Genomic DNA, 25,328 nt, shown 5'->3' with positions numbered 1-25,328 from the left:
TTGTTTCTAACTATTGCTTCTGTTTTTATTTTCTCTATTCTTTTCAGCTTTGTTAGGATTAATCATATATTTTTAATATGAAATTTTAATTCTTCTGACTTTTTGGCTATATATATATGTGGTACATATATTTGTGTGTGTATGTATGTGTATATATATAAATATACATATATTTATATATATATATATTTGGTATGTGGTTTCTCCAGAGATTGCAATATTTATTCTTCACTTATCACTGTATATTTAAAATAAGAGAAGGTTTTAGCAGTGCAATTTCGCTTACCTTCTACCCATCTTTTGTGCTATTTTGTCATATATTTTTCATCTGTGTAATAACACCACAATACAATGTTGTTATTTTTGCTTGTAACAGTTATCTTTCAGGTGCATTATATTCACCCAGACATTTACCATTTCTGGTACACATCATCCTTTCCTACAGATCTGAGTTTTCATTTGGTAACATTGCCGTTAACACTGAAGAACTCCCTTTAGCATTTCTTGTAATGCAGGTCAATTAGCCACACATTTTCCTGTGTTTTTAATATAAAATTTTGTTTTGAAAGGATTTTTTTGCTGTCTATAAAGTTCTTGGTTGATAGTTTTTTTCTATCAGCATTCTAAAAAAAATTCGTTTCATTGTTTTCTGACCTCCAATGTTTCTGATGAATGTTAGCCATTATTGACATTGTTGTTCCTCTGTATGTAATGTATCTTTTTCTCTATCAGCTACTAAGATTTTCTCTTTCTTTTTGTCATTGGCAGTCTTATTCTGATGTGTCTAAGGTGATTTTTTGTATATTTATCCTGTTTTGGGTTTGCTGAGTTACTTGGATCTGCAGCTATAGTTTTAACCAGGGACAATGTTGATTCTCTAGGAAACATTTGGCAATGTTTGGAGGTATTTTTGGTTGTCTTTGCTTAGAGTTCAGGTAGGAGAGGATATTACTTGAAATTAGTTAATGGAGGATAGGGATGCTGCTAAACGTTCTACAATGTCCACGACAGCCCCCCACAACAAAGAATTATCCAGTTTACAATGTCAGTAGTGCCAAGTGCCAAGGTTGAGACATTCTGATTTTGAGTTGAATTGTTTTTCCACCAAATGTTGTAAATAAAATAGTTTTTTCTGCTCAATTTTCTTCCTCCATCCATTCTTAGACTCTGCTTACATGATGGCAAACTGCTTGCATGATGTTTCCTCACAGGTCACTGAGACTCTTTTTAATTTCTGTCGAACTGCCTTCAAGTTCATAACATTTTGTTTTGCAGTTTCCGATCTTCTGTTAAGCTCATTTAGCAAAATTTTCATTTCAGATATTATACTTTTGAATTCTGCAGTTTTCTTCTTCTTTTTAAAAATATTCTTTGCCATTAGCTCATTAAGACTACCTCTTTGTTTAAGCCTTTGAACGTATATTAATAAGCTTAAAGTTCTTTTCTACTAATTCTAACATCTGGAGCATTTCAGGTTCTATTTCTATTTACTGCTCTTTTATTGTTCAATTTTTACTGCTCCTTTACATGTATAGTTTTATTTTTATTGTATGATAGACATTGTGATGATACTTTTTTAGAAGTCTGGATTACCATTTTCCTTGAAAACATGTTAAATTTTATTCTGGAAGACAGTTTAATTACTGACATATCCTTCTGGTCATTAGGCTTGATTTTATTCTTTGTTAAAATGGGTCTACTGTGGTTTTCAACTTAGTCCTAGGAATGCAGCCTTTACTCTAGGATGTAGTCCTTATTCCTAGTGTGGATGTGGCCTTTCTGATACAGAAACACTGAATATTCAACTAAATGCCTGAGGTGCTTAGCAAGAGCTTTCCATTTGGGCTATGCTAGAGCTCCAACATACGCCAGCATTTATAACCTCTGGTATATAGTGCTGGTTTAGTTCTCAAACCTGCATCAGGCAGTTTCTGCTGGGCCTTGTGAAGTCTTACTCTCTATATTCACAGCCTAGACCTCAGCCAAGGTCTCAGGGTGAATTTCCATGCAGTGTTTTTCCTCCCATCCCTCCAGCACCCCCACCCCTTATGACCACACTGTGCCTCTCCCTATTTTCTTTTATATTGTCCCACATATTCCAGCTTCTTAGCAGTTTTTGTATTTTGATCCCTGCCTTCACAGTTCAGCAGGACCACTATTCTACTTGGGCTCTAGATCATTTTATGGTAATAGGAAAGTCCTCCAGGCAAAAAGCTGGAGCAACTGTGAGGCTCACCTTGTGTGTTTTCTTTCTTTCAGAGATCTCAGTCCTTTTTAGACTGTTGTTTAATGCCTAAAAACAGATGTTTCATATAACTTATCTACTTATCACAGGAGCTCAAGTCCAATACCATTATCCTGGTGGGAAGTAGAAATCGGGAATATGCATTTTCAGTAAAGACCCCAGTTTCAGTAAATTCTGAAACTGATGGTTGTGGGATCGTATTTTAGAACTGCTGATGTAAATTATTTAAAGTAGTTATAAAGTGTTCAAAGTAGCCCCAGCTTTCTGAGGAATTGTCAGAGGATCTCTACTCTCCAGGAGGTCTAGGTATTTTATATTTAGCAAAGGATAGGACTTTTATGTGACATGTTTCTTGGTGTGAGATCCCTTTGAGTGTGGTGTATGTGTATGCGTATATTTGCTACAGTGCTGAGTTGTACTCTGTGTTTTCACCATCTTGTGTATAGACAATGCACAATAGAATACCACACCATAGCAGAATAATTTGATCAAATATACTGCAAGAATGAATCATCCATACATGTGTGTATGCACACACAGTTATATGTTTTTGTTTTTTTTTTCTTAAGATGGAGTTTCGCTCTTGTTGCTCAGGCTGGAGTGCAGTGGCACGATCTCGGCTCACTGCAACCTCGGCCTTCCGGGTTCAAGCAGTTCTCTTGCCTCAACCTCCAAGTAGCTGGGATTACAGGTGTCCACCACCACACCCAGCAATTTTTTATATTTTTAGTAGAGACAGGGTTTCACCATGTTGGCCAGGTTGGTCTTGAACTCCTGACTTAGGTGATCTACCCGCCTCATCCTCCCTAAATGCTGGGATTACAGGCATGGGCCACTGCGCCCGGCCTCACAGTTACATGTTAAAACTTATAAAATGTTTACATTTTCAATATATAGTTTTATATGTAAATTTCATGTGTCAATAAGGCTGTTTTTTCAATAAGTTAAGTCATGGCAATGATTTGGGGAAGTCATTTTATTTTCCTGGTGCATCCATTTGAGGCATAGGGATACATTGCTAATATCCCATTGAGTATTAAAGTGTTATGAGTCTGGGTTGTTTCCTCTCATTGTCCAAGGGGGGCTTCCAGCTCTCTGACTGTTATGTTCCTGACTGTGCCTGATGAAATGAAAATCTTGTCTTCACACCGACATTTGGATATATCCTAACTAAGTAACCTGGTGAATGAATTGACCTCTTTGACTCTCTTTTGATTTAGGCTAGAAGTCCAATGCATTATCCATTGTGCCACAGAGCCTGCCTGCTTGCCTGAATTGACCTCTTTGAGACACAGTTTCCTTATCTGAAAAATAAGAGCAAAAATGTATTTCAGTTTTAATGTGTGGGATACTGTATATTCCTAGCATGGTGCCTAACATGTAGGAAGGCCACTTTGGTATATGTGTAAAACATGTGTGTGTTGTATGTAGCACATAGCATATACACACTTACCTTGATCTTGTAAACAACAAACAATATCCATCCACAACCACTGCTACTTTTCTGGAGAACAATAATTTGATCTTTCTCTCAGAAGTTGGCTTGCAATGGCAGCTCCAGAATTTCTGTCTTGGAGCTAAAAAAAGACAATCTTGCTGGAAGGGGAGGAGTTTGAGAAACACTTCTTAGAACTGCATATGCATAACAAGCATACTGGTCTTCTAAAATTCTACCTGTGTGTGGGGGGTTATTTGGGAAGACTGATAGAGTTCTTTCAGTCACGCTTTGGTGTCTATATTGTCTCCCTTGTCTCTCTTTAATGGAACTGAAATGTTGAGCAGAAAATTTTTGCCTTATTTTTCTCTTTGCAGTTTTTTTAAAGCAGGCCGTCAGTCCTCTGCTATCTCTGTTCTCTATCATAGACAAGGTCAGATAATGGCAAGGACATTTTCTCTGTTCCAGGGTGGTAATTAAGAGGGAAATGTCGTAGTCCATTTTATGCATTTTAAGCCCTGATCTTTTGATTAGAGAAGAGAGAAAAAAACCAATTGATGGCCACTCACTTTCTGGAGTTGAGGTTCTACGTGGTGCGCAGAACCCTTTCTATTTCTTCAGGTTTCTATTGGGGATTCTGATCTTGTTGGATAGATTTGATTATTATTACTTCATAATGCTGAACCTTTTATTTGGTCCACATGTTGAAGAGTAAAGATTCCTTATTTAGACCCCTTTTCTCTGGCACATCATAAATACTTTGTCTGTTGAATCAAATTATTAGCAATATCCATGTAAAGTTTTATATGAGAGTTTATTGAGTAGAATTTGGATTGGCAACTGTAGCCTGATTTCCTTGATCCTTGAAGGAACAAAATGTGTTACATCCATTTGGCTAGAATTCCCCTAGCACCAACAGCCTGGTTATGAACACTGTGCCCTATCTTTATTTTACAAAGAGTCCATTTTGGTTTTAATGTAGTCATTACTTTGTATTTCTCATTTTTTTCTACTCTTATCAATCTTTTTTCATGTTGTTGATCCTTCTGGGAAAGAGGAGCTAGTATTGGTTTCTTAATTAGCTCCTCTTATCTCTTTGAAGATAAACATTTCCCATCAAATATTAGCCTTCTTTACAATAAAGCTCATGTTGTATTTCATGAAATCTCCATCTTTTAGACAGGCTTTCTCAGTGGGTGCAGTGTTGCAATCAGACATTCTGAAAAGCTTAAGGAGACAGTGAAACAGTGAAAGCATCTGGTCATATTTGCTACCTACAGTTAAGCAAAGACTAGGTCACTGCCAAAGTTGATCTGTTTGGTCTTCCTTGCTATCTCTGCCATTTTCTCTTTGGTTATTGCATTCCATAGCAGCTCAGTTTCACATACTTTTATTGAGTGCTCACTGTGTGCCATATATTATACTTAGGGGGCTGTGAAGTGGCGTGAAACATGCTTCTTGCTATTGAAGACTCAATAGCAAGTAATTGAGTTGAGGGGAGGTAGACTCATTCACAAGTAATTTTAATGCAAGCTGACTGCTCTGAGTCCTAGGATGGAGGGACAGAATGAGGTGGGAGAATGGAGGCATGAGAGACAAAAAGTACCTCTTGAAAGAGGCAGGATGGGGAGGTGAATAAGAGCAGAGGCTTTTGGTCCAGCCAAACCCAGCTTCATCTCATTCTGTTGTGACTGTTACTAAACTTCACCAAAACCTCAGTTTCCTCAGTGGGACTACCACCTGCCACTGTGCTTAGTGCAAGGATCCAATTTAGTTGTTTATGGAAACTGCTTAGCTGAGTGTCTAGCCTAGAGTACATGTTTAGTAGATGGCCTTTGTATGAGGATGATAGCGTTAAACAATTTTAGAGGTGGAGGGAACTTAGGAAATCACTTAATTCATTCTCCTATGTTTATATTCTTTGAGACCCTGAGTTTGTGATTCTCCCATAGCTTGGGAAAGAGCTGAGCCATCATAGTCTAGTACTTTTCCCATTAAGGTCCTGAAAAGTGAGTGTGGAAGTAGTGCACATACAGATTTCATGGTGTCTGTAGTGATGACAAAAGCTTTAATAACTGGCACACTAGCATAATATAGAAATCAATATATATCGATGTAAACTATAACCTTTTATTCTGTAAATAAATACACACATGCACATGTATATTATCACTGTTTATAGCACAAATTACCACTTTAATTTCCAATTTTTTAATTGATTTTTGGACATTCTGAACAGTATTATTGTTACTAGCTGAATGATCTCCATTTCTGGGCCATGGTTTGACATGAGGAATGCCAGCCAAACCTTCCAGCAACTTCCCCATTAAATTGATTATTCTGGTTGGGCATAGTGGCTGACACATGTAATCCTAGCACTTTGGGAGGCCAAGGCAGGCAGATCACTTGAGCTCAGAAGTTTGAGAACATGGTGAAACCCCGTTGCTGCAGAAAATACAAAAATTAGCCAGGCATAGGTGCACCTTTGTAGTCCCAGCTACTCAGGAGGTGGAGTTGGGAGAGTCGCTTGAGCCTGGGAGGCGGAGGTTGCAGTGAGCCAAGATTGGGCCACTGCACTCCAGCCTGGGAGGAGGAAGTTGCAGTGAGCCAAGATTGGGCCACTGTACTCCAGCCTGGGTAACAGAGCCGTACCCTGTCAAAAAAAAAAAAAAAAAAAAAAAAATTATCCCAAGGGCCCTGGCACTTTATTGCAGTACAAAGAGGGCTGGGTGTGCTATTGACTTGTAAGAGCTGTGATGCTCTTGGATGCCTGTGCTTCCTATGTGGCCTGAATCCAGAAAGCCTGACTCATTGGCACCACCTGCTCTGTGGCCTCTGCCTGCCAGTGCTTAGCTCCGCTGGAACCTTCCGTGGATGCTACACATGCCCCTGCTTCTTCTTCCCTCTTGGTCTGTTGAGCAGCTGTGTCCAGGGCCACAGCTGTAGCTTGTACCACGTGCCACCTAGTACAGAAGTATTGCAATATTTCAAAAACCAGTACCACTGAATCTGAGTGAACCTGAATTTTAGTCCTGCAAATAACTCATAATAAGTCCTCCCACCAGGCACCAGGTCACGTCAAGATGAGAAGCAGAAGCTTCAGAGTGATAAAGAGGTTCACCTTTCTGTTAAACATTTGTTCTTTGAACTATCAAAAGTGAAGAGTTTCCATGGACCATAGCGTGGATGCACCAATAGGAAAGTCTTACCCTAGGGAGGCTTGCTAGGCACATCTCCAGTCTGGCTTTGTTAACCCTGAAATGGAATAGCATGGCCTGTTTTTGTTTTTGTTTTTTTTTCTCTAGCCAAGCTTGTGTGACTTTGCTAGAGGCAGCATTTTTTGTGGCTTTATCTTCTATATGCCATTCTATTAATATTTCTATTCTACAGATAAGGAAATAAAGACTTCTCTAGACTATACATCCAGCTAATAGCAGAAGTGGGATCCAAATCAGTTCTGGCTGAACTAAAGCTGACATAAAGCCTGTATTTTAACACGGGTTGCCTTGTGTAATGCCTAACCTCTTGTTTGGCATAGGGAGTGTTGATTTATTATTTGCTAAATGTTATCTTTTTTCCTCTGAATTTTTAATTTCTAGTTGGATTCCCAGCCATTTGTGGGAGGCATTCCTTGGAATCATTTACCACGAGTGCTGAATTTCTAAGAATTAAAATAAAGATTCTGCCAGGCATGGTGGCTCATGACTGTAATCCCAGCACTTTGGGAGGCTAAGGCCGGCCAATCACCTGAGGTTAGGAGTTCGAGACCAGCCTGGGGAACATGGTGAAACCCTGTCTCTACAAAAAATATACAAAAATTAGCTGGGTGTGGTGGCGTGTGCCTGTAATCCCAGCTACTCGGGAGGCTGAGGTGGGAGACTCACTTGAGCCCAGGAGGTGGAGGTTGCAGTGAGCCGAGACTGCACCACTGCACTGCAGCCTGGACAACAGAATGATACTCTGTCTCAAAAATAAATAAATAAAATAAAATAAATTTAAAAAAATAAAAATTTCTGGTCATTTTAGAAGATCTCATTACATAAAAATCACAATGTCATGCATGGTCTTATTTGATCCTGTTGATGACATGAGGCATGTAGAAAAGTTTTTGTTCTTAATTAGTTCCAGTTTACAGGGTGGGGAGTTGGTGGGGGGAAGGAAACCTAGAGGAATAAAATGACATGCTCAAGGTCACACAGCTTTTAAGCAGAAAAACCAAGTCTCAAATCTGAGACCTCTCTTCTCAGAGTCCATTACGTTTCCTCAAAGCTTCCCTGGAGAGATGAATGGACAATGAGACGTAAGCCACCTTAGAAGCCAAGGCAGTGACTTTTTCCATGGTATATCTGCTTGTTATGCCCATATGATCCATTTCTCTAACTGCTGGGAGCCAAGAGCTGAAAAATCTGTTATAAAGAAGGATGACGAAGCCCTTTGTGATAATGACACTAGTTCCTCCCTTGCCCTTTGCCAAGCACTGTGAAGGAATGGGCTTTCCCTAGAGCAGGGGCTAATGGGGCATCTCTACAGAGTCACTTTAGTTTCAGGGATTTCTATCCCACAGTTGCCAATTTTATAGAAGCCAGGACAAGACATTTTTAACATTGTAACTCTTAACCACCGAGAAAAGTGTCCACTGGTGAATGGGAATACGAATATGACATTCTAATGCCAAGTTCACTTTATCAGTCATCTCTCCAAAACGCTGATCCTGAACACTATGGGATACTAACTCACTTTACTAGAACTGGATGATGAAAACGTTCTGGAAAGAGGAAAAGTAATGTTCTGTGGAAGCGTCTTTGTGGAGTCCAAGAGGACTCACAGAAGAAGTCTGATGTCCCAAGAACTGCAGTTGGTGCCAAGCGTTGGTTGAGTTCTTGAGAGCAAGAACTGCAGTTGGTGCCAAGTTGCTGCCCATCTCCTCCCTGTCCTCAGCATATTAGATCATCTTGAGTATTGAGGCTGGAGCTGAGACAGTTACCACTGTGAGGAAGCCAGGTCTGAAGTCTTAGATTGAGTCAAGTGTAGAAGGATGTTCCTTCCTGGCAAACCCCTAGCCTGCTTGGAGTGAGGGGGGCACACAGGCTCTTGGAAGGCTGTTGGCAGCCTTTGCCTGCCTCTCCCAGGCCAACTGAGAAACTTGTGTGACTCTAAACTGTGATGAATCATGCAAGAGGAGGGAGGTCTCTACAGCTGTTGAGGAAGGACATATAAAACTTGAATAGCATAGCACTTGGCTCTTTGTTTTATATAACATGTTTTTAATTGCAAAACTAATGAATGTGGCCGGGCATGGTGGCTCATGCCTGTAATCCCAGCACATTGGGAGGCTGAAGCCGGCGGGTCACTTGAGGTCCGGAGTTTGAGACTAGCCTGGCCAACATGGCGAAGCCCCATCTCTACTAAAAATACAGAAATTAGCTGGGCATGGTGGCAGGCACCTGTAATCCCAGCTTTTCAGGAGGCTGACACAGGAGAATCACTTGAACCTGGGAGGCAGAGGTTGCAATGAGCTGAGATTGTGCCACTACACGCTGGCCTGGGTGATAGAGTGAGACTTGGTCTCAAAAAAAAATACTAATGAATGTAACTTGTAGAACATTTAGAAAATATAATCATACAAACAAAAATCACTCATGATTGTCTCAGATGTAATTAAATATAATTACTATAACTGTTAATTACTATAACTGTTTTGAAAATGTAGTGGATAAAAGCCTGGACTCTAGAATAGCCTGTATGGGTACAAATCCTGGCTTACTAACTGTAGGACCTGGGGTGAATCACTGATGTGTCTTTGCTTCAGTTTTCTTGTGTATAAGATGAAGATAGCAATGGTATTGACTTCATAGGGTAGTTGTGAAGATTAAATGTGTTACTACATATAAAGAATTTAGATCAGTGGCCTAGTATGTGGTAGGCATTCAGTAGGTTTGAGTTATTATTTTATGTTTATTGTATCCTCTGAATTCTTTCCCTAAACTCAGATAGTTTTCTTTTACAGAAGTAAGATTATACTGTGGATTATGTGTTGTAGCCGGCTTATTTTTCATTTAGCCTTTGCCATGCCCATCTGTACTCTTCTACAAAGTGATTTTAGTAGCTAACCATATGGCGTTATTAGAGATATTTAACTAATTCCCTTACTATTGAAAAAAATACATCACTTATAGCCTCTTGCCATGGTAAACAGTATCTTGATGAATGTCTCTTTTTGGTAAGTGCTTGCATACCATCCTTCTTTTGACAACAGTAATTTATGGGGGAACATTTCTTCCTAGGGGACCAGATGGAATTATCCACAGCCCAGGTTGCCACAGGCATATACTGAATAAGCATATGAGGGGATGATCACTATGCATTATGGACACTCCTCCTTCCATACCACTTCTCACAGTGTTTTGTCCATAGCTAAGAAATCAATAAAATGTCTATGAAAAGCAGCCACACTTACTTTTTTATATTTTTAGTTACATTAAGGCAGTTAAGACTAGCCCTAGCATTTGTGCTTACCCTCTTTATATAATTTCTAAATAACTATTGAATCATCTCAGATCTCTTTTGGAATGAAGCTCGATACAAATAAATGATAACAGCTAACTAGCAATCTAGTGGGAGACAGAAATTCTCTCCCAGGAAACAAATTTTGTATCACTCTTGAGAGCAAGAATTGGTCAGGTTCCTACAATTTGGAAGGAATAGGGTACTGCTTCTAGTTTCCCAAACATTAGGAATCCCAAGGAAAACTTGTTTCTTATACTGGTAAAGTGACTCAGAGGTAAAAGTGCAATTCTCTGATGTTTGTCTTTGGTAGGCTTAGATTTTCACACCACAAGACATCATGAAGCAAGAATCTACCTGGAGCCTTAGAGGCAGACCTGGACCTTTCTCTTTGGATGACACTCACATGCTGTCTCAACTCTAACGTCCTAACCTCCACTCCCTTACACCCTGTAAGGGAACCTTAGTAAGCGCAGAGTGTTCTTTCCACTGGGTGCCATTTTAGCCAAAGCATTTAGAAAGGTGTTGGAGGTAGCAAGCTCTGCATTCCTAAGAACACAAGTGGTGTTAACCCTCTGATGCAAGGGTTGGAAAACTTTTTCTCTAAAGGGCCAGAGAGTATATGCTTTGGACTTTGTGGGCCATAAGATCTGTGTCACAACTATTTAACTGCATGGTAGCGTGAAAGCAGCCATAGGCAAGATGTAAACATAAGTACTTTACTTCTGGACATTGAAATTTGACCCTCATATCAGTTTCATGTTATGAAACATCATTCCTCTTTTGACCTTTATTCAATCATTTAAAAATGTAAAAGCCATTGTTATTTCACAGACTGTACAAAAACAGGCCATGGACTGGATCCGGCCCATGGGATCCAGTTTGTTACCCCTTGATCTACTGTGGTCATTGTTTTTCTTCTGCATTTCTTTCTCATTGCACCATTTTATTCTTCGTTGTGCCATGTTTTGAAACCTCTCTGCCCTTTCTTTCAACTAGCTTAGGCTAAAATATTTGCAGGATCTGCACTTTTGGCACTTATGTGGCTCATCAGGGAAAGCCAGAATATCTACCTAAAAGAACCAGTAGAGCAACGTCAAATAATGCCCCTCTTCTTTTTTGTGTGTCCTGGCCAGTTCAACATACAGTTTGAATATATGAAGGTTACAGATGGACTCTGGCAAGTTGCTCTGATTTCTATGGCATTCCAAAGCTCTAATGAGCAGAGCATGCAGCCTGAGGGATGGTGAGAGTCTGATTTTTAGATAATCAAGGATATTTATTATGCCTTGTAGTTCTGTTCCAGCGTAAAATTGAGAGCTGAAGAGACATCCAGTCTATTTGGTATCATCTCTTAAACAGTTATATATCAAAGGGGTGTTCAAACTGAACACATGAAAATGTTACAGGGATGGAAATGGGAGAATTATAAACATTTTATGCTGCTCTGTCCTCACTATATTTAAAACAAAAACACAATACAGATTTTTACATGGGGGGGTGTGTTTACAGGGAAATAATGTGCTCTATTTCATATGAAACAGGACACAAGAGAGCATTCTCAGATTTGTAACACTAGCCCTAGTCTGTGGAGCTGCCCATTAGACCTGTTCCTGGCCTTTTATTCAGGGCTGTGAAGCGGTAGGGGAGACAGAGGCTCGGCTGCCTGCGTAATGAGATTGGCTTGGTTTGCCTGGCATACAGTGATTTATGAGGGTGCTTATTGTGGGGACATCTGCCGCTGAGAGCAGCCAGATGAAAGGTGTGTGGGTGGGAGGTGGAGGAGAGCAGGGAGTAGGAGAGAGGCAGTTGTGTATAGGCAGGTAAGGCTCATCTTGATTATAGTTGTTGGAATCCTGAGCTGAGTGGAGCTGTAGAATAGTGTGAAATGGTAGATTAGCAAGGCTTTGGAATTGCACAGATCTGGGTTTGAATTGCTGACTCTTCCACTTGTTAACTGGACTCTTTGGTGAGTTACTTTCCTTCTTTGAGCTTCTGTTGCTTCATCTGTAAACTGGGGATAATAACCACTTCCACTCTCCCGCTATATGAAACTGTACTATCATAAAGGTCTGGGCACAGTTCCTGTTGCACTGGAGAGCTCAGTTAGTGATAGAAATGATTAATGTTTGTTCATATGTCCATTCATTTTTTTGTTTACCAGTACTCAATGTTCTTTGCAATTTCTAACAGAGCCTCATTTTCTAATAGATGTCTAATGGTGACTTAGACATCTGTTAGGTATCAATAGCTCTTAAGATCAGGATGGAAGAACAGGACAGTCAACATGTATTTTTATATATATGTATGAACACCTAAATGGCATGTAGGAGTGTAGTAGGTACCTGAAATACGATTGAAAGAACAGTCACCTGGCTAGTAAACATAATAAAAGATACTTCACCTCACTAGTAATCAGGGAAATTACCAAAATAGGACCAAAGTAAGATACTTATTTATACTTGACAAAGTGGTAAAAATGTAGAAGTCTGACAATACTAAGTGTTAAGGAGAATATAGAGTGAAGGAACACATAGGTACTAGTTGTAGGAATTTAAACTGCTGTGACTGCTTTGGAGAATGATTTGTCAATATCTAGATATTTGAACATGCACATACCTTATTTACTGGCCAATTCTGCTTGTAGGTATAATCTAGAGAGAGTCTTGTGTATGTTATCAAAGTGATGTGTTCCTCACTGTGTTGCTTATTCTAACAAATAGCCTACGTGTCCATCAGTGGGGTAATTGATATACACATTAATGGAGCTAAAGCTGCATTTGGTACCAGCATAGATGAATTTTAAACAAAAGTAAGTGAAAAAAATAAAGATGTAAAATTATTCAAATAGAAAACCATTTATGTACAGCTTGAAATCTTGGAAAATAATATTAATATATTTTTTGTGGATACGAACATATGTAATACAAGTTTGAAGAAATTAATTGGAATGATAAATATAAAATTCAGGCTGATATTAGGAGAAGAAAGAGGGATGTGATTGGAAGGGTTGCCTGGGGCTCAATCTCAACTCTGCTAGTAAATATTCACTAGCTTGTATGCCCTTAGACAAGTTTCCTAACCTCTGTGCCTCGGTTTTCTGATCTATAACATAGGAATAATGATATTATCTGTTTCATAGGGATGCTATGAGGATTAAATGAGTGAATATAGATAAAATGCTTAGAAAAATACCTACTAGATAGTAAGTTTTATATATGTTAGCAATTATAGTGCCTATTACATGAATATTTTTATTAATATTTATTTTGAAAATCTTATATATTGCAATTTTAAAAAAAGAATAGATGCCATTCTTGTCTTTTGTCATCATATAGTTGGAAAGTGAACAAAGATTAAAAATACCACCAATACAGGAATTTCAGGATGTGGCATAATAGAGTTTAGCTACATTCTCTTGACCCCTAGATTTATTAGGTACCATGCCAACAGCTTTATATGTACTTATTTAATCTTTCCCTATGGAGTAGGCACAATTTTTATCCCTATTTTACAGCTGGAAAGAAAGAGATTTATAAAGACTGACTTCCAGGGTCACACAGCTAGGCGTAGCAAAGCTGGGCAGGAACCCAGGTGAGAATGACTCATGCTCTTGACTGCTAGGCCTTAAAGCCCTACCTGGCCACTGTTCACATTAGCCACCTCCTCAACACAGATTCCTGCTTCCTTCCTGTATCAGCCTGCATAGGTTAGGTTGTGCTTTGGTTATGAACATTCCCAAAAGATCGGTGGCCTCTATTAACAAACAGGTGTTTCTTACTGTATTCATCTGTTTTCACGCTGCTTTAAAGAACTACCTGAGACTCAGTAATTTATAAAGAAAAGAAGTTTAATTGACTCACAGTTCCGCATGACTGGAGAGGCCTCAGGAAACTTACAACCATGACAGAGGGTAAAGAGGAAGCAAGTCACATCTTACATGATGGCAGGAGAGAGAAAGTGAGCAAAGGGGGAAGTGCCACATTTTAAAACCATCAGATCTTTCACTGTCACAAGAACAGCATGGGGAAAATCCGCTTCCATGATCCAATCACTTCCCACCAAGTCCCTCCCCTGACACTTGGAGATTACAACTTGAGATGAGATTTGAGTGGGGACACAGAACCAAACCATATTACTTACTCATACCAAATATTCATCAAAGGTCACCTGGGTCATCAAAGGTCATTTGCCACATAGCTCCTGTCTCTGGGACCCAGAAGTCCAGCAGCCACAGTCTCCAACCTTGCCAGTTGCTATGGCAAAGGGAGAGAGATACAGAGATACAGAGTTACAGAGAGAGACAGAGAGAGAGAGAGAGGAGAGAGAAATAGAGAGAGAGAGAGAAACTATGGAGAATATCACATTAACAGTTAAATGTACCCTGGAAGTGATGCACAACATACACTGTGATACACAGCACTTCCCCTCACACATCATAGGCTGGAGCAGTGGTTTTCAACCAGGGATAATTTTGCCCCCACTAGGGGATATTTGCCAGTCTCTGGAGACATTTTTTATTGTCACAACTCAGAGGTGGAGTGGGGGTTGGGGCAGGTACTACTGGCATCTAATGAATAGAGGCCAAGAATGCTACTCAACACCCTCCAGTGCACAGGGACAGCCCCCTCAACACACACACAACAAAGAAGTATTTGGCCTAAAATGTCAATAGTGCTGAGATTGAGAAACCCTGGACTGGAGCTAAGCACAAGGGGCCAAAAAGCACAATTTTAAGAAGCTGTAAGGGAAGAGAACCTGAAATATTTGACAGATAGCACTAATGGCCACCTTGCATCCTAAGGCCTAAAAGCTGTACTAAAGCCCCTTCAGAAGGTGTTTTTCATGATAGAAGTGAACCAGTGCTTTAAGGGACAGCCATGGAATGGGATTTCTAATATAGTCAGCTTCATCAAAGGGCAGAGGAGTGCCCTCAACTCACTGAGACTACTGCTTTCCTCAGCAGTCTCTCTGGAGCAGCACTGTCCAAATGTAGTACAATAAAGGCCACATATGTAGTTTAAAAATTTCCAGTATCCACACTAAACAGGTAAAAAGGAGCAGGTGAAATTGATTTTAAAGGTATCATTTATTTAATTCAGTATATCTAAATTATTATTTCAACATGTAATCAGTATAAAAATATTGAGATACTTTATATTCTTTTTTTTTTGCACCAAGTCTTTGAAATATGTTGTGTGTTTTATATTTACTGCACATTTTAGTTGAGACTAGCCATATTTCAGGTGCTCAACTGTCACACATGGCCAGTGGCAGCAGTACTGGAGGTTTCTGTACCTGGGACTCAGTGAAGGACTGACCTGGGTCTCCCCTGAGAACCAGTAGCAATGCTATAACTCAGAGTCTATAAGTTCTGAGAGCGGGACACAATTTCCAGGAATATCTGTCCCAGACTCTTAAAGACAGTCTGTATATGTTTTAAGAATGAAGAGGGATTGGTTTTCCATGGATTCTCTGCCATCATCATTTTTTTGTTTGTTTGTTTGTTTTTGTTTTTGGCAGGTGCCTCATCTCCAGACATGGAGCCCAGCTATGGGGGAGGTCTCTTTGACATGGTAAAAGGAGGTGCAGGGAGGCTCTTTAGTAACCTAAAGGACAACTTGAAAGACACCCTCAAAGACACATCTTCTAGAGTGATACAATCTGTGACCAGGTACGCACATTCTTCCCCGTTAATTTAGTGGATCCCTATGCTCTCAAAGGATCTGGTTACCTGCTGTCTACTTGTCTGGCTCAAAGAGTGTCAATTTTGGGATGTAATTTTATGGGATCTGATCAACTGAGAAATGTCATTGAAGACATAAAGTTAAGTCCTTTAGAAGCTATAATCACAGACTGGGAGGACTCAGTTCATTGCCACATTAGAGCATAACAGTTGCCCTCCCTGTCTTTACAATCAGACATCTTGGGTTCTAATGCAATATCTGCCCTTGTTAACTAGGAGCCCTCAGACAAATTAATTAACCTCTCTGAGCTTTTTTTGAGCTTTTTAAAAATACCCTGACAGGATTTGTGTCTTTGGGTTGTTTAGGGATTAAATGAGATTAAAATATACATACAATCTGAATAAGTGTTACCTATGGATTGTAATCAAATCAGAACTTTGTTTTTGTATCCTACTAGCCCTTTAACATTTATTCAGTGAGAGAAGTTTTCTATGCTTCCAGTGTATGAAAATTCTTATAAGCAGGTCATAGGAGTTATTTTTTATTATTAAGTATTAGAAAATTCTAGGGTCACTTTGAGTTATAATATGCAGTTCTAAATCAGAAATTCAAATGTCAAGTCCAATATATTAATCAAAATTTTAATCTTTGTTAAAAGATAAAACTACTCTTACCTCTGATTCTCAACCAGGGTCTGGTAGGCAGAAAAATGGTGTCATTTATTTTTTCTCAACCACTTCTTCCCCTACGCCTTAGCCACTTACAATTATGGAAGATATTTCCATGTAGGCAAAGAGGCTAGAACAATTGGTGTTGATAAATAAGCAGAGGTTTCTATTCTGAGATTGATTCAGATCATGAAGTGGCATCTACAAGGGCATTAGAATGCACCAGTTGGAGTGGCATATTTATTCCCCTGAGGTCATGGGCTGTCTTTTCTCAGTGATTCTTCCTTGTTAGAGAGAAGGGCTGGAAGGGAGTCAAAACTTGCCCCCTAGACAGCAGTGTCCCAGTTCATATGCGCAAGTGATTGAGAGAGAGAAATCTTGGCATATTTGGATCATTTTAATGAGTGCCCATTTTTGTCTTGCTTTTAGCTACACAAAGGGAGATTTAGACTTCACTTATGTTACCTCCAGAATTATTGGTAAGTTTCTCATGTTTATTAACAGTGCTTTGGCTCAGCTTCCAGTTGCTGCCCATCATTACAGCAGACCTAAACATTTAACCTGTTTTCTTTCTGTGTGATCTCTCTCCTAGTGATGTCCTTTCCTCTGGACAATGTTGACATAGGATTCAGGAATCAGGTTGATGACATTCGAAGCTTTTTGGATTCCAGACATCTTGACCACTACACAGTATACAATCTGTCACCTAAGTCTTATCGAACTGCCAAGTTTCACAGCCGGGTAAGGATTTTTAGCCCTGAGATCATACTGTTGAAGACGTGATGGTGTTTTTCGTCCTCAGAGATAACCTTAAAGCATATGCCCTTAGGCATCTGAAGCTGAAAAACCATACACTCTGGACACTTCTGTCCACAAAATATTTATTAGACTGCTATGAGATAGCCTAAAGATTTTCCTTGGGTGAGGATACTTACAGGAAAGTGTATCTGTCAATGAAATACCATTGAAGCTGGGGTCTCAAGTCTGTTGGTGCCTGGTTATTCCATGGCACATTGTTCATGAGGCTTAAGTTGGAGGTTGAACTGCTGCTAGCGCAATTGGCTGCCTTCATGCTGATACACTACTTATGCCTTTGACTCTTTCTTTATTGCTACTTGGTATCAAGATGAGGCAGTGTGGATAGAACAGTACCAACAAGTATTAATGGGAACGTCTTTCTATTAATATATTTTAAGAAGTTTTTTGAACTAGGCAGGTAAACATTCCTAGTTTCAGCCTAGTTAAGGAACTGAGAATTGGCTTAGGTTTGAATCTGATATCGAGCCTGATATTTCTGGCCACTGAATTCTGACTTACTCACTAAAAAAAGGCATTTTTTTTCCCCCTCTCAAGAACATCTCTAAATATTTTTGACTTAGCCTTTACATATGATTGGTTCTGCAACTTCATTTGGGTCTATTAATAAATAGAATGGACTTTCTATGCATGGATCCTTTAAAAGTGAAACTTGATATCAAGTATGAAAAATGATAGCTGGTTGACAATGCTGTGTATCTAGGATCTCAGCTTTGATGCTGGAACACACACTTTGTTCCAAATTCCAGTTACCATTGGTAATCTCTGGGCCTCAGTTTCCAGATCTGTAAAACACCCAAGAAAATTGGTATACATGCTTTGTAAGGCTCCTTCCTGCCCTAAGATTCAATAAGATATGGGAGAGTTTTAAGGACCTCTTTTTCAGCGTGTTCTGAGAACAGTCTCAAATTTTGGTGTGCATCAGAATCGCTTGGAGACTTCTGATTCAGAAGGACAAGGGAGGCATACAAATCTGCATTTCTAACAGCTTCCTGGGGGCTGCTCCTGATGTTGCTGTGGGGACCACTCTTTGATAAAGCACTGATAATGCCATTCTGAAGTGGTTTGATCTAAATTGCCATTCTATAATGAAGATTTTAAATGCATCTCTTTAAAATCTTCTGTAATAAAATAACCTTCCAACTCTTACTCCATCTATTAGCTAATTCAGAACAAGTGAATTAACATCAAACAAAAATGTGGATAGATATTTTGTTCTTAATGTAAGGCAAATCTTTTGAATTATTTTTCTTGTTTGGAGGTTAAGTCAGTGCCATTATTTTCATAATTTAAGGACTGTGGAACATCCTATGCAATATTTCATAGAAATTTTATTTGACCTTGAAAGATCTGTGATAATCTGGAGCATTTTTCCTCTGAAAGTAAATAAAGATATAATACCATTATAGAAGCATTTTTACATATAAATATGTCACTTTGTATAATATTTATAAAAGGCACTCTCTGTAAAGATGTTTTTAATGAAAGGCATCCATCAGTGTACCTAAAGATTTTGTGACTGGACTTAATGGTTTACCAAAGGAATCAGAGATTACATATTTAATCTCTACCCTGGGCTGCTCTTACTTGCCCTAGAAGAGGAGGGAGCTTTTTTTTTTTGATACCTAGAACAGTGCCTGACATAGATAATCAATGTTTTTTAAAAGCATGAATGTGCAAAGAATTGTTAAACACTATAGATATAAAATAAATACTTGGTTTGTGTTCTCGAGACACCTAAGCCTAGTTGGCGAGAGAACCCAGGACATTCTAAAGATAAGTACAAATAATATTTACAATACCTGCCAAGAGAGATTAGTAAAGGGAGACACCAGTGACAGCTGGACCTTAGAGCAGGAGAAAGGCTTATATAGGTCAGAGGAGTGGGGCCATTTCTTGCCTATACAAATCGTAAAATATCTTGTGAGGCTTTTGATGATCTAGCCTCTATCTGCTTCTCTAACTTCATCTTTTACCGTTCTTCATTGACCCAAAACCATATGCTCCAACCAGGGATATGCATGTGCTCATGTGCACACAGACACACACAATCTCCTTGCATGAGCTACTGTTCCTCCCTTAAAAGCCACCCGTGTCATACATCCTTCATCTCTCCCCTCCCCTGCCCTCCCCTCCCTTCCCCTTGGCTCCTCTTTCTCTCTTCCTTCCTTCCTTCCTTCCTTCCTTCCTTCCTTCCTTCCTTCCTTCCTTCCTTCCTTCCTTCCTTCCTTCCTTCCTTCCTTCCTTCCTTTCTTTCTTTCTTTCTTTCTTTCTTTCTTTCTTTCTTTCTTTCTTTCTTTCTTTCTTTCTTTCTTTCTTTCTTTCTTTCTTTCTTTCTTTCTTTCTTTCTTTCTTTCTTGCCTTCCTGCCTTCCTGCCTTCTCTTTCTTTCTTTCTCTTTCTTTCTTTCTTTCTTTCTTTCTTTCTTTCTTTCTTTCTTTCTTTCTTTCTTTCTTTCTTTCTTTCTTTCTTTCTTTCTTTCCTCCTTCTTCTTCTTCTTCCTCCTCCTCCTCCCCTCCTCCTCCTCCTCTTCCTCCTTCTCCTCCTCCTTCTTCTTCTCCTTTCCTCCTTCCTCCCCCTCCCTCCCTCTCCCCATCCTCCTCCTCCCTCTCTCTCCTTCTCCTTCTTCCTCCTCCTCCTCTTCCTCCTCTTCCTCCTCCTCCTCCTCCTCCTCCTGCTCTCCCTCCCCTCTCCTCCCCTACCCTCCATTTCCCTTCCAAAAGAGCCTCACTTAGTTGCCCAGGCTGGAGTGCAATGGCATGATCTTGGCTCACTACAACCTCCACCTCCTGGATTCAAGTGATTCGTGTACCTCAGTCACCTAAGTAGCTGGGATTACAGATGCCCAGCTAATTTTTGTGCCCAGCTATGGCCACTATGCCTAGCTAATTTTTGTATATTTAGTGGAGACGATTTTGCCATGTTGGCCAGGCTGGTCTCGAACTCCTGGCCTTAAGTGATCCACCTGCCTCAGCCTCCAAAATTGCTGGGATTATAGGTGTGAGCCACCACCCCCAGCTCATCTTCTTCTTTATTAGCCTAATTTTGCTAAGGAGAAGATTTCCACATGCCATGAGGCTTTTCCAATTATTTCTCCTAAAACACAGGATTGCACTACATCTTTAGCTCTTCCTAGATAGTCCTAGAATTTGGCAGAATGGAAGTGGATCCTCTGACCTGTCTCCTTTACCCTTAGTTGCATCTCAGGGAGGCAGTCCCAAAGCCATAGTATTTCCATCTTACCTTTGTTTTTGATTTGCCTACATCTCTTTTCAAACTCCTAGACCTTTCTTTCCCCAGCACTAACACTGTTAATGGATTTGCATCTCATTGTTGCATGATTTAGAAAAGTTTTCTTTGTTTTTACCTTTCAATTCATGAGGACTAGAACCATTTCTTACTCTTTCCAGTTCTGTGGAGTGCTAGGTCTGAAATTAAACCTTATTTTAATAAGTGTTGATGGTAGAGTCTACCATAAATACCGGACATGGAACTGGTTTTATTTTTAGATTCATAAGGGTATATAAACTCATAGGAATTTTTTATTTATAAACTCGTAGGAGTCTGGATCTGCCCACATCATACACCTCTGTGCCTTGAAACCTGAATTCAGTCACTTTACATGATGACTATGTGATTGTTTGTATATGTTCAAACCTGCATTTGAGGATGTAGGTAGTGATGTTGGCAAAGACAGGCTGTTTCCAGGAAGATTTTACTTTGCTGAGAGTTGTCATTCTGTATTTTGATTCACTTTTATGCTTAGAAGCCACATTGGTTGACAGGAATTGTATGAAATAATCAATACTATTTTCCTCATTTTTCTATTACTTATTTGCGTATGTCACAGGATGTTAAAATAGGACTTTGTTTAGTCTCAGTTTAGCAGAGGCTACAACTCAAAAGAATGCATAGCACATAGCCCAGCATTCAAAAGCAAAGTACTAGAATACCTGTTCAGGACTGCAAAGGAGGTATTGAACCTCAGGTGTTTTTATTTTTACATTTTTTTTTTTACTCTTTATAGCCAATATCCACCTTGAGGAAGTAAGAGTACTGATGCTGACAATGAAGTCCTGGAGACCAACAAGATGCATCAGTCAAACCAGATGTTCATAATGACTCCTGGGTGTTTGTAGATCTATAGGAGGGCTTCAGAGAGCTTAACCATCTGTTTCCCGTCCTTTAAAAAAATTATTGTGGTAAAATATACATAACATAAACTTATCATTGTAACCACTTGTAGCATACAATTTCAGTGGCATTAATTACATTCCCAAATGTTGTGTAACCAACACGACTATCTATACTTAAACCTTTCTCATCATCCCAACATAAACACTGCTCCCGTCCACTCCATGCCTATGTGTGTGTATGCGTGTATATACTGGTTTGGTTTCTGCATCGAAGATTTATAGCTGTGCCCCAGAATATCAGGAACCTTTACACATTTCTTGGCATTACTGTTGGCAATAAATGGAAAGCTGGATGAATGGACAACAAGTCTAACCTGGCTCCAAAGTTCTTAAGTTCTGATTAATGCTATTTATTCTAGGGCCACTTTGTCTCTCCTCCTTCCACTGTCCACCCAGGAAGGACAGTATGGTGACGGAGTCCTTCTAGGAGCAAATAAATCTGCAGCCCAGCTGGTTCTTTTAGACTCTGCCCTCTTAACTATTTCTTTTTCTTTCTTTCTTTTTTTTTTTTTTTTTGAGACGGAGTCTCGCTCTGTCGCCCAGGCTGGAGTGCAGTGGCCGGATCTCAGCTCACTGCAAGCTCCGCCTCCCGGGTTTACGCCATTCTCCTGCCTCAGCCTCCCGAGCAGCTGGGACTACAGGCGCCTGCCACCTCGCCCGGCTAGTTTTTTTGTATTTTTTTTTTAGTAGAGACGGGGTTTCACCGTGTTAGCCAGGATGGTCTCGATCTCCTGACCTCGTGATCCGCCCGTCTCGGCCTCCCAAAGTGCTGGGATTACAGGCTTGAGCCACCGCGCCTGGCCAACTATTTCTGAATGACATAATTTTGTAGGATTTCTTTCCCTTTGGGAACAATTTGATTTTTGGAAAATGTATTATCAACGTGGTGTCTTAAAGGACTCATGATTGAAGGTCAATGTTTTTACTCCTTTTTCTTCCAGAGCACACTGAAGAGGTCACCACAGCTCCCAGTTGCTTCTGCATTGGTGGGAGGTTGGTGGGAGATTGGCTGGAGTGGAGGAACTTTATAGCTCATACTTCATCTCTCACTCTGCCACCATGCCTCAGTGTCATGACAGGAAATAACTGGAGTGAAAAAAACAATCCCTGGCCTGGGGGCCAGAGGACCAGAGACTCCCACATTCTAGTTATGAAGCCTTCCATGAATTGAATGTCTTAACCCTGGTAAAATACAGCCATCACTTGAAGCTGTAACCACTCTACAAATGCAAGGTGGAGTTATTGTTATCAGTCATCAGACAATGTAGTATAATGGAGAGCGCACAAATTTTATTTTTTAAAACTGAGATGAAGCTGTATAGTGTATACAAACTTTAGACTTTAAAAATTATCCTGGCTTCACATCTCAGCTGTTCTTCTTCCTGGGCAAGTCACTTTTACCTCTCTTTGGACTCGTTTTTCTCCTGTGTAAAATGGATATGCCAATAAGAGAGCGCCTATCTCACAAGCATTCTTAAATGTTTTTTTTGTAGGTTTGTTGTAAGGAATAAATTTGATAGCAGTGTCTTGCTTAGAGTCATCATTCAGTTAGTAGTAGCTATGATTAACATTGGTAATAATAAAATGCCACAATAAATGATTGACTGAATTATCCGCATCCTCCAAAAATGGTGCGTGATTCATAAAACACTAGATGTGGCAATTAAGTCATACTCTCTGTAGAAGCTTTCATTCCTATGCTTAGTGAATGGCGGCTTCTGCCCGTCCTGTCTTGGGCTAGGGATGATGGAGAGATGAAAATTGAATGGTATTCAGCCCTGGCGATGATTTGGCCTCTTTTTCCCACTGGGTGGTATCATGGCAGCCCTGTAATCTGTATGGTGTCCTCTGATGCTAAGCAAACCCAGGAGGTGTTCAAGGTGTTCAGGAAAACTGGAGACAGCATTGCGAAGTGTCAGTTACTGCATGAAGCTGTGAACTCCAGAGAGCTACAAAAATAGCTTGTAGTGATTGAATTCCTTTTTTATTTTGTTGGTTTTGTTTATGCCTTAGTGGTTTCCCCTTTTAGACAGAGCACATGCTTTTAAAAAATTCTAATTGTATGTTTGCTTAATGGTGTATAATTATATATCAAGTAAATATATAATTATGGAGTACTTTAAATTAATATTATTTACTTGATTGAGTTAATGATTCTGGAGCTATTTGCCTATTGTGCTAAGAATAATTTAGCCAACTTTTAGCTGAGACTCATTACAGATATTAACATTTGGGGTGTGTGTGTGTGTGTGTGTGTGTGTGTGTAATAGCCAGTTTTTAAAACCTTCAAAAATATTGCTGGGGCAATAAATTTTCTATACTTTCATTCTGTTAGAGTCTGAAAAAACCCAATAAAATGGGTTCACCTGTTCCCTCCTCAAGATATGGTACATGTGGACAAATCTTATTATAAAACTAGATTGCCAAATGGGGTTCATTCCTTTATTCTTTCACTCATTCGTTCACTCAGCAAGTACCTGCTGAGCATCTACCATATGAGCAACACATGCACAGTGGACGCTGGGGTTACAAAAATGAGTAAGTTATGGTCTCTCTTCTCATGGAGCTCGGTGTCTAGAAGGGGAGACAGATATAAGCAGTTTATTCAGTACTGCTTGACCACAAGCTGGCATTTACTGTGTTTATGTTGTGCTACTTAATTCTGACAACAATCCTACAATGCTCATTTACACTTTACACACTAGATAATTGAGGCCTGGAGAGGTTAGTAAGTTGCTTAAGGTTAATCAAGTAGTAAATGGTAAATCCAGAGTGAAAATCCAGCCTGTGGACTTAACCATGTTGCTCTACTGAAAGAAGCTGTAATAGATGAAAATAAACAGGGGCTTGAGTATAAAGATGACTAAGCGTTTCTGTGAGTATTAGAGAAACGGTTAGAGACAAGAGAGCACTTGAACTTTTTTTTTGTTTGTTTTTTAAACATTTGAGTTAAATATGCATATATAATGTACCATTTTAACCATTTTAAGTGTACAGTTTAATTACATTTATATTATTTTTTCCTCCTTCAAATCCCGTCCCACTCCCCTTCCTGGCCTCTGTTAACTACTTATCTATGTTTATCTTCATGAGATCCACATTTTTAGTTTCTGCATATGAGTAAAAAACATGCAATATTTCTCTTTCTGTGCTTGGATTATTTCACTTATAATCGCCTCCAGTTCCATCCCTGTTGCTGCAAATGACAGGATTTCATTCTTTTTTATGTGAATAATATTTCATTGTGTATGTATACCACATTTTATTTATCCATTCATCCATTGGTAGGCACTTAGGTTGATTCCATATTTTGGCTATTGTGAATAGTGCTGCAGTAAACATGGGAGTGCAGCTTTATCTTCGATATATTGATTTCCTTTCTTTTGGATATATACCCAGTAGTGGAATTGCTGGGTCATATGGAACCTTCATACTGTTCTCCAGAGTGATTGTACTAATTTACATTCCCACCAACAGTGTATGAGAGTTCCCTTTCCTCCACATTTTCACCAGTATCTGGTATTACCTGCCTTTTTGATACAAACTATTTTAACTGAAATGTGATGACACTATATTGTGATTTTGATTTGCATTTCTCTGATTGGTGATGTTGGACATTTTTTCATACAACTGTGTGCCATCTATGTCTTCTTTTGAAGATCTGTTAATTCTGTTCAACTCTTTTGCCCAATTTTTAATTTTTTTTTTTTTTTACTATTGAGTTGTTTGAGCTCCTTATATATTCTGGTTATTAATTTCTTGTCAAATGAATAGTTCA

General features: G+C 39.4%; 1 protein-coding gene across 12 annotated transcripts in view; it reads left to right on the top strand.

Moving 5' to 3' along the window:
- Nucleotides 1-25,328, top strand: part of DNAJC6 (DnaJ heat shock protein family (Hsp40) member C6) — a 157,775-nt gene that overhangs the window by 89,780 nt on the left and 42,667 nt on the right. For all 12 annotated transcript variants that reach the window (XM_005543155.5, XM_005543151.5, XM_065521053.2 and 9 more), the window contains 3 exons: nucleotides 15,708-15,858; nucleotides 16,969-17,018; nucleotides 17,132-17,280. In XM_005543155.5, coding sequence (XP_005543212.2) covers nucleotides 15,708-15,858; nucleotides 16,969-17,018; nucleotides 17,132-17,280 — 350 coding nt within the window. The remainder of the gene's footprint in view (nucleotides 1-15,707; nucleotides 15,859-16,968; nucleotides 17,019-17,131; nucleotides 17,281-25,328) is intronic.

The sequence above is a fragment of the Macaca fascicularis genome, chromosome 1 (genome assembly GCF_037993035.2).
Source record: "Macaca fascicularis isolate 582-1 chromosome 1, T2T-MFA8v1.1".
NCBI classification, from domain to species: domain Eukaryota; kingdom Metazoa; phylum Chordata; class Mammalia; order Primates; family Cercopithecidae; genus Macaca; species Macaca fascicularis.
This window is presented reverse-complemented; position numbering and strand designations above follow the sequence as displayed.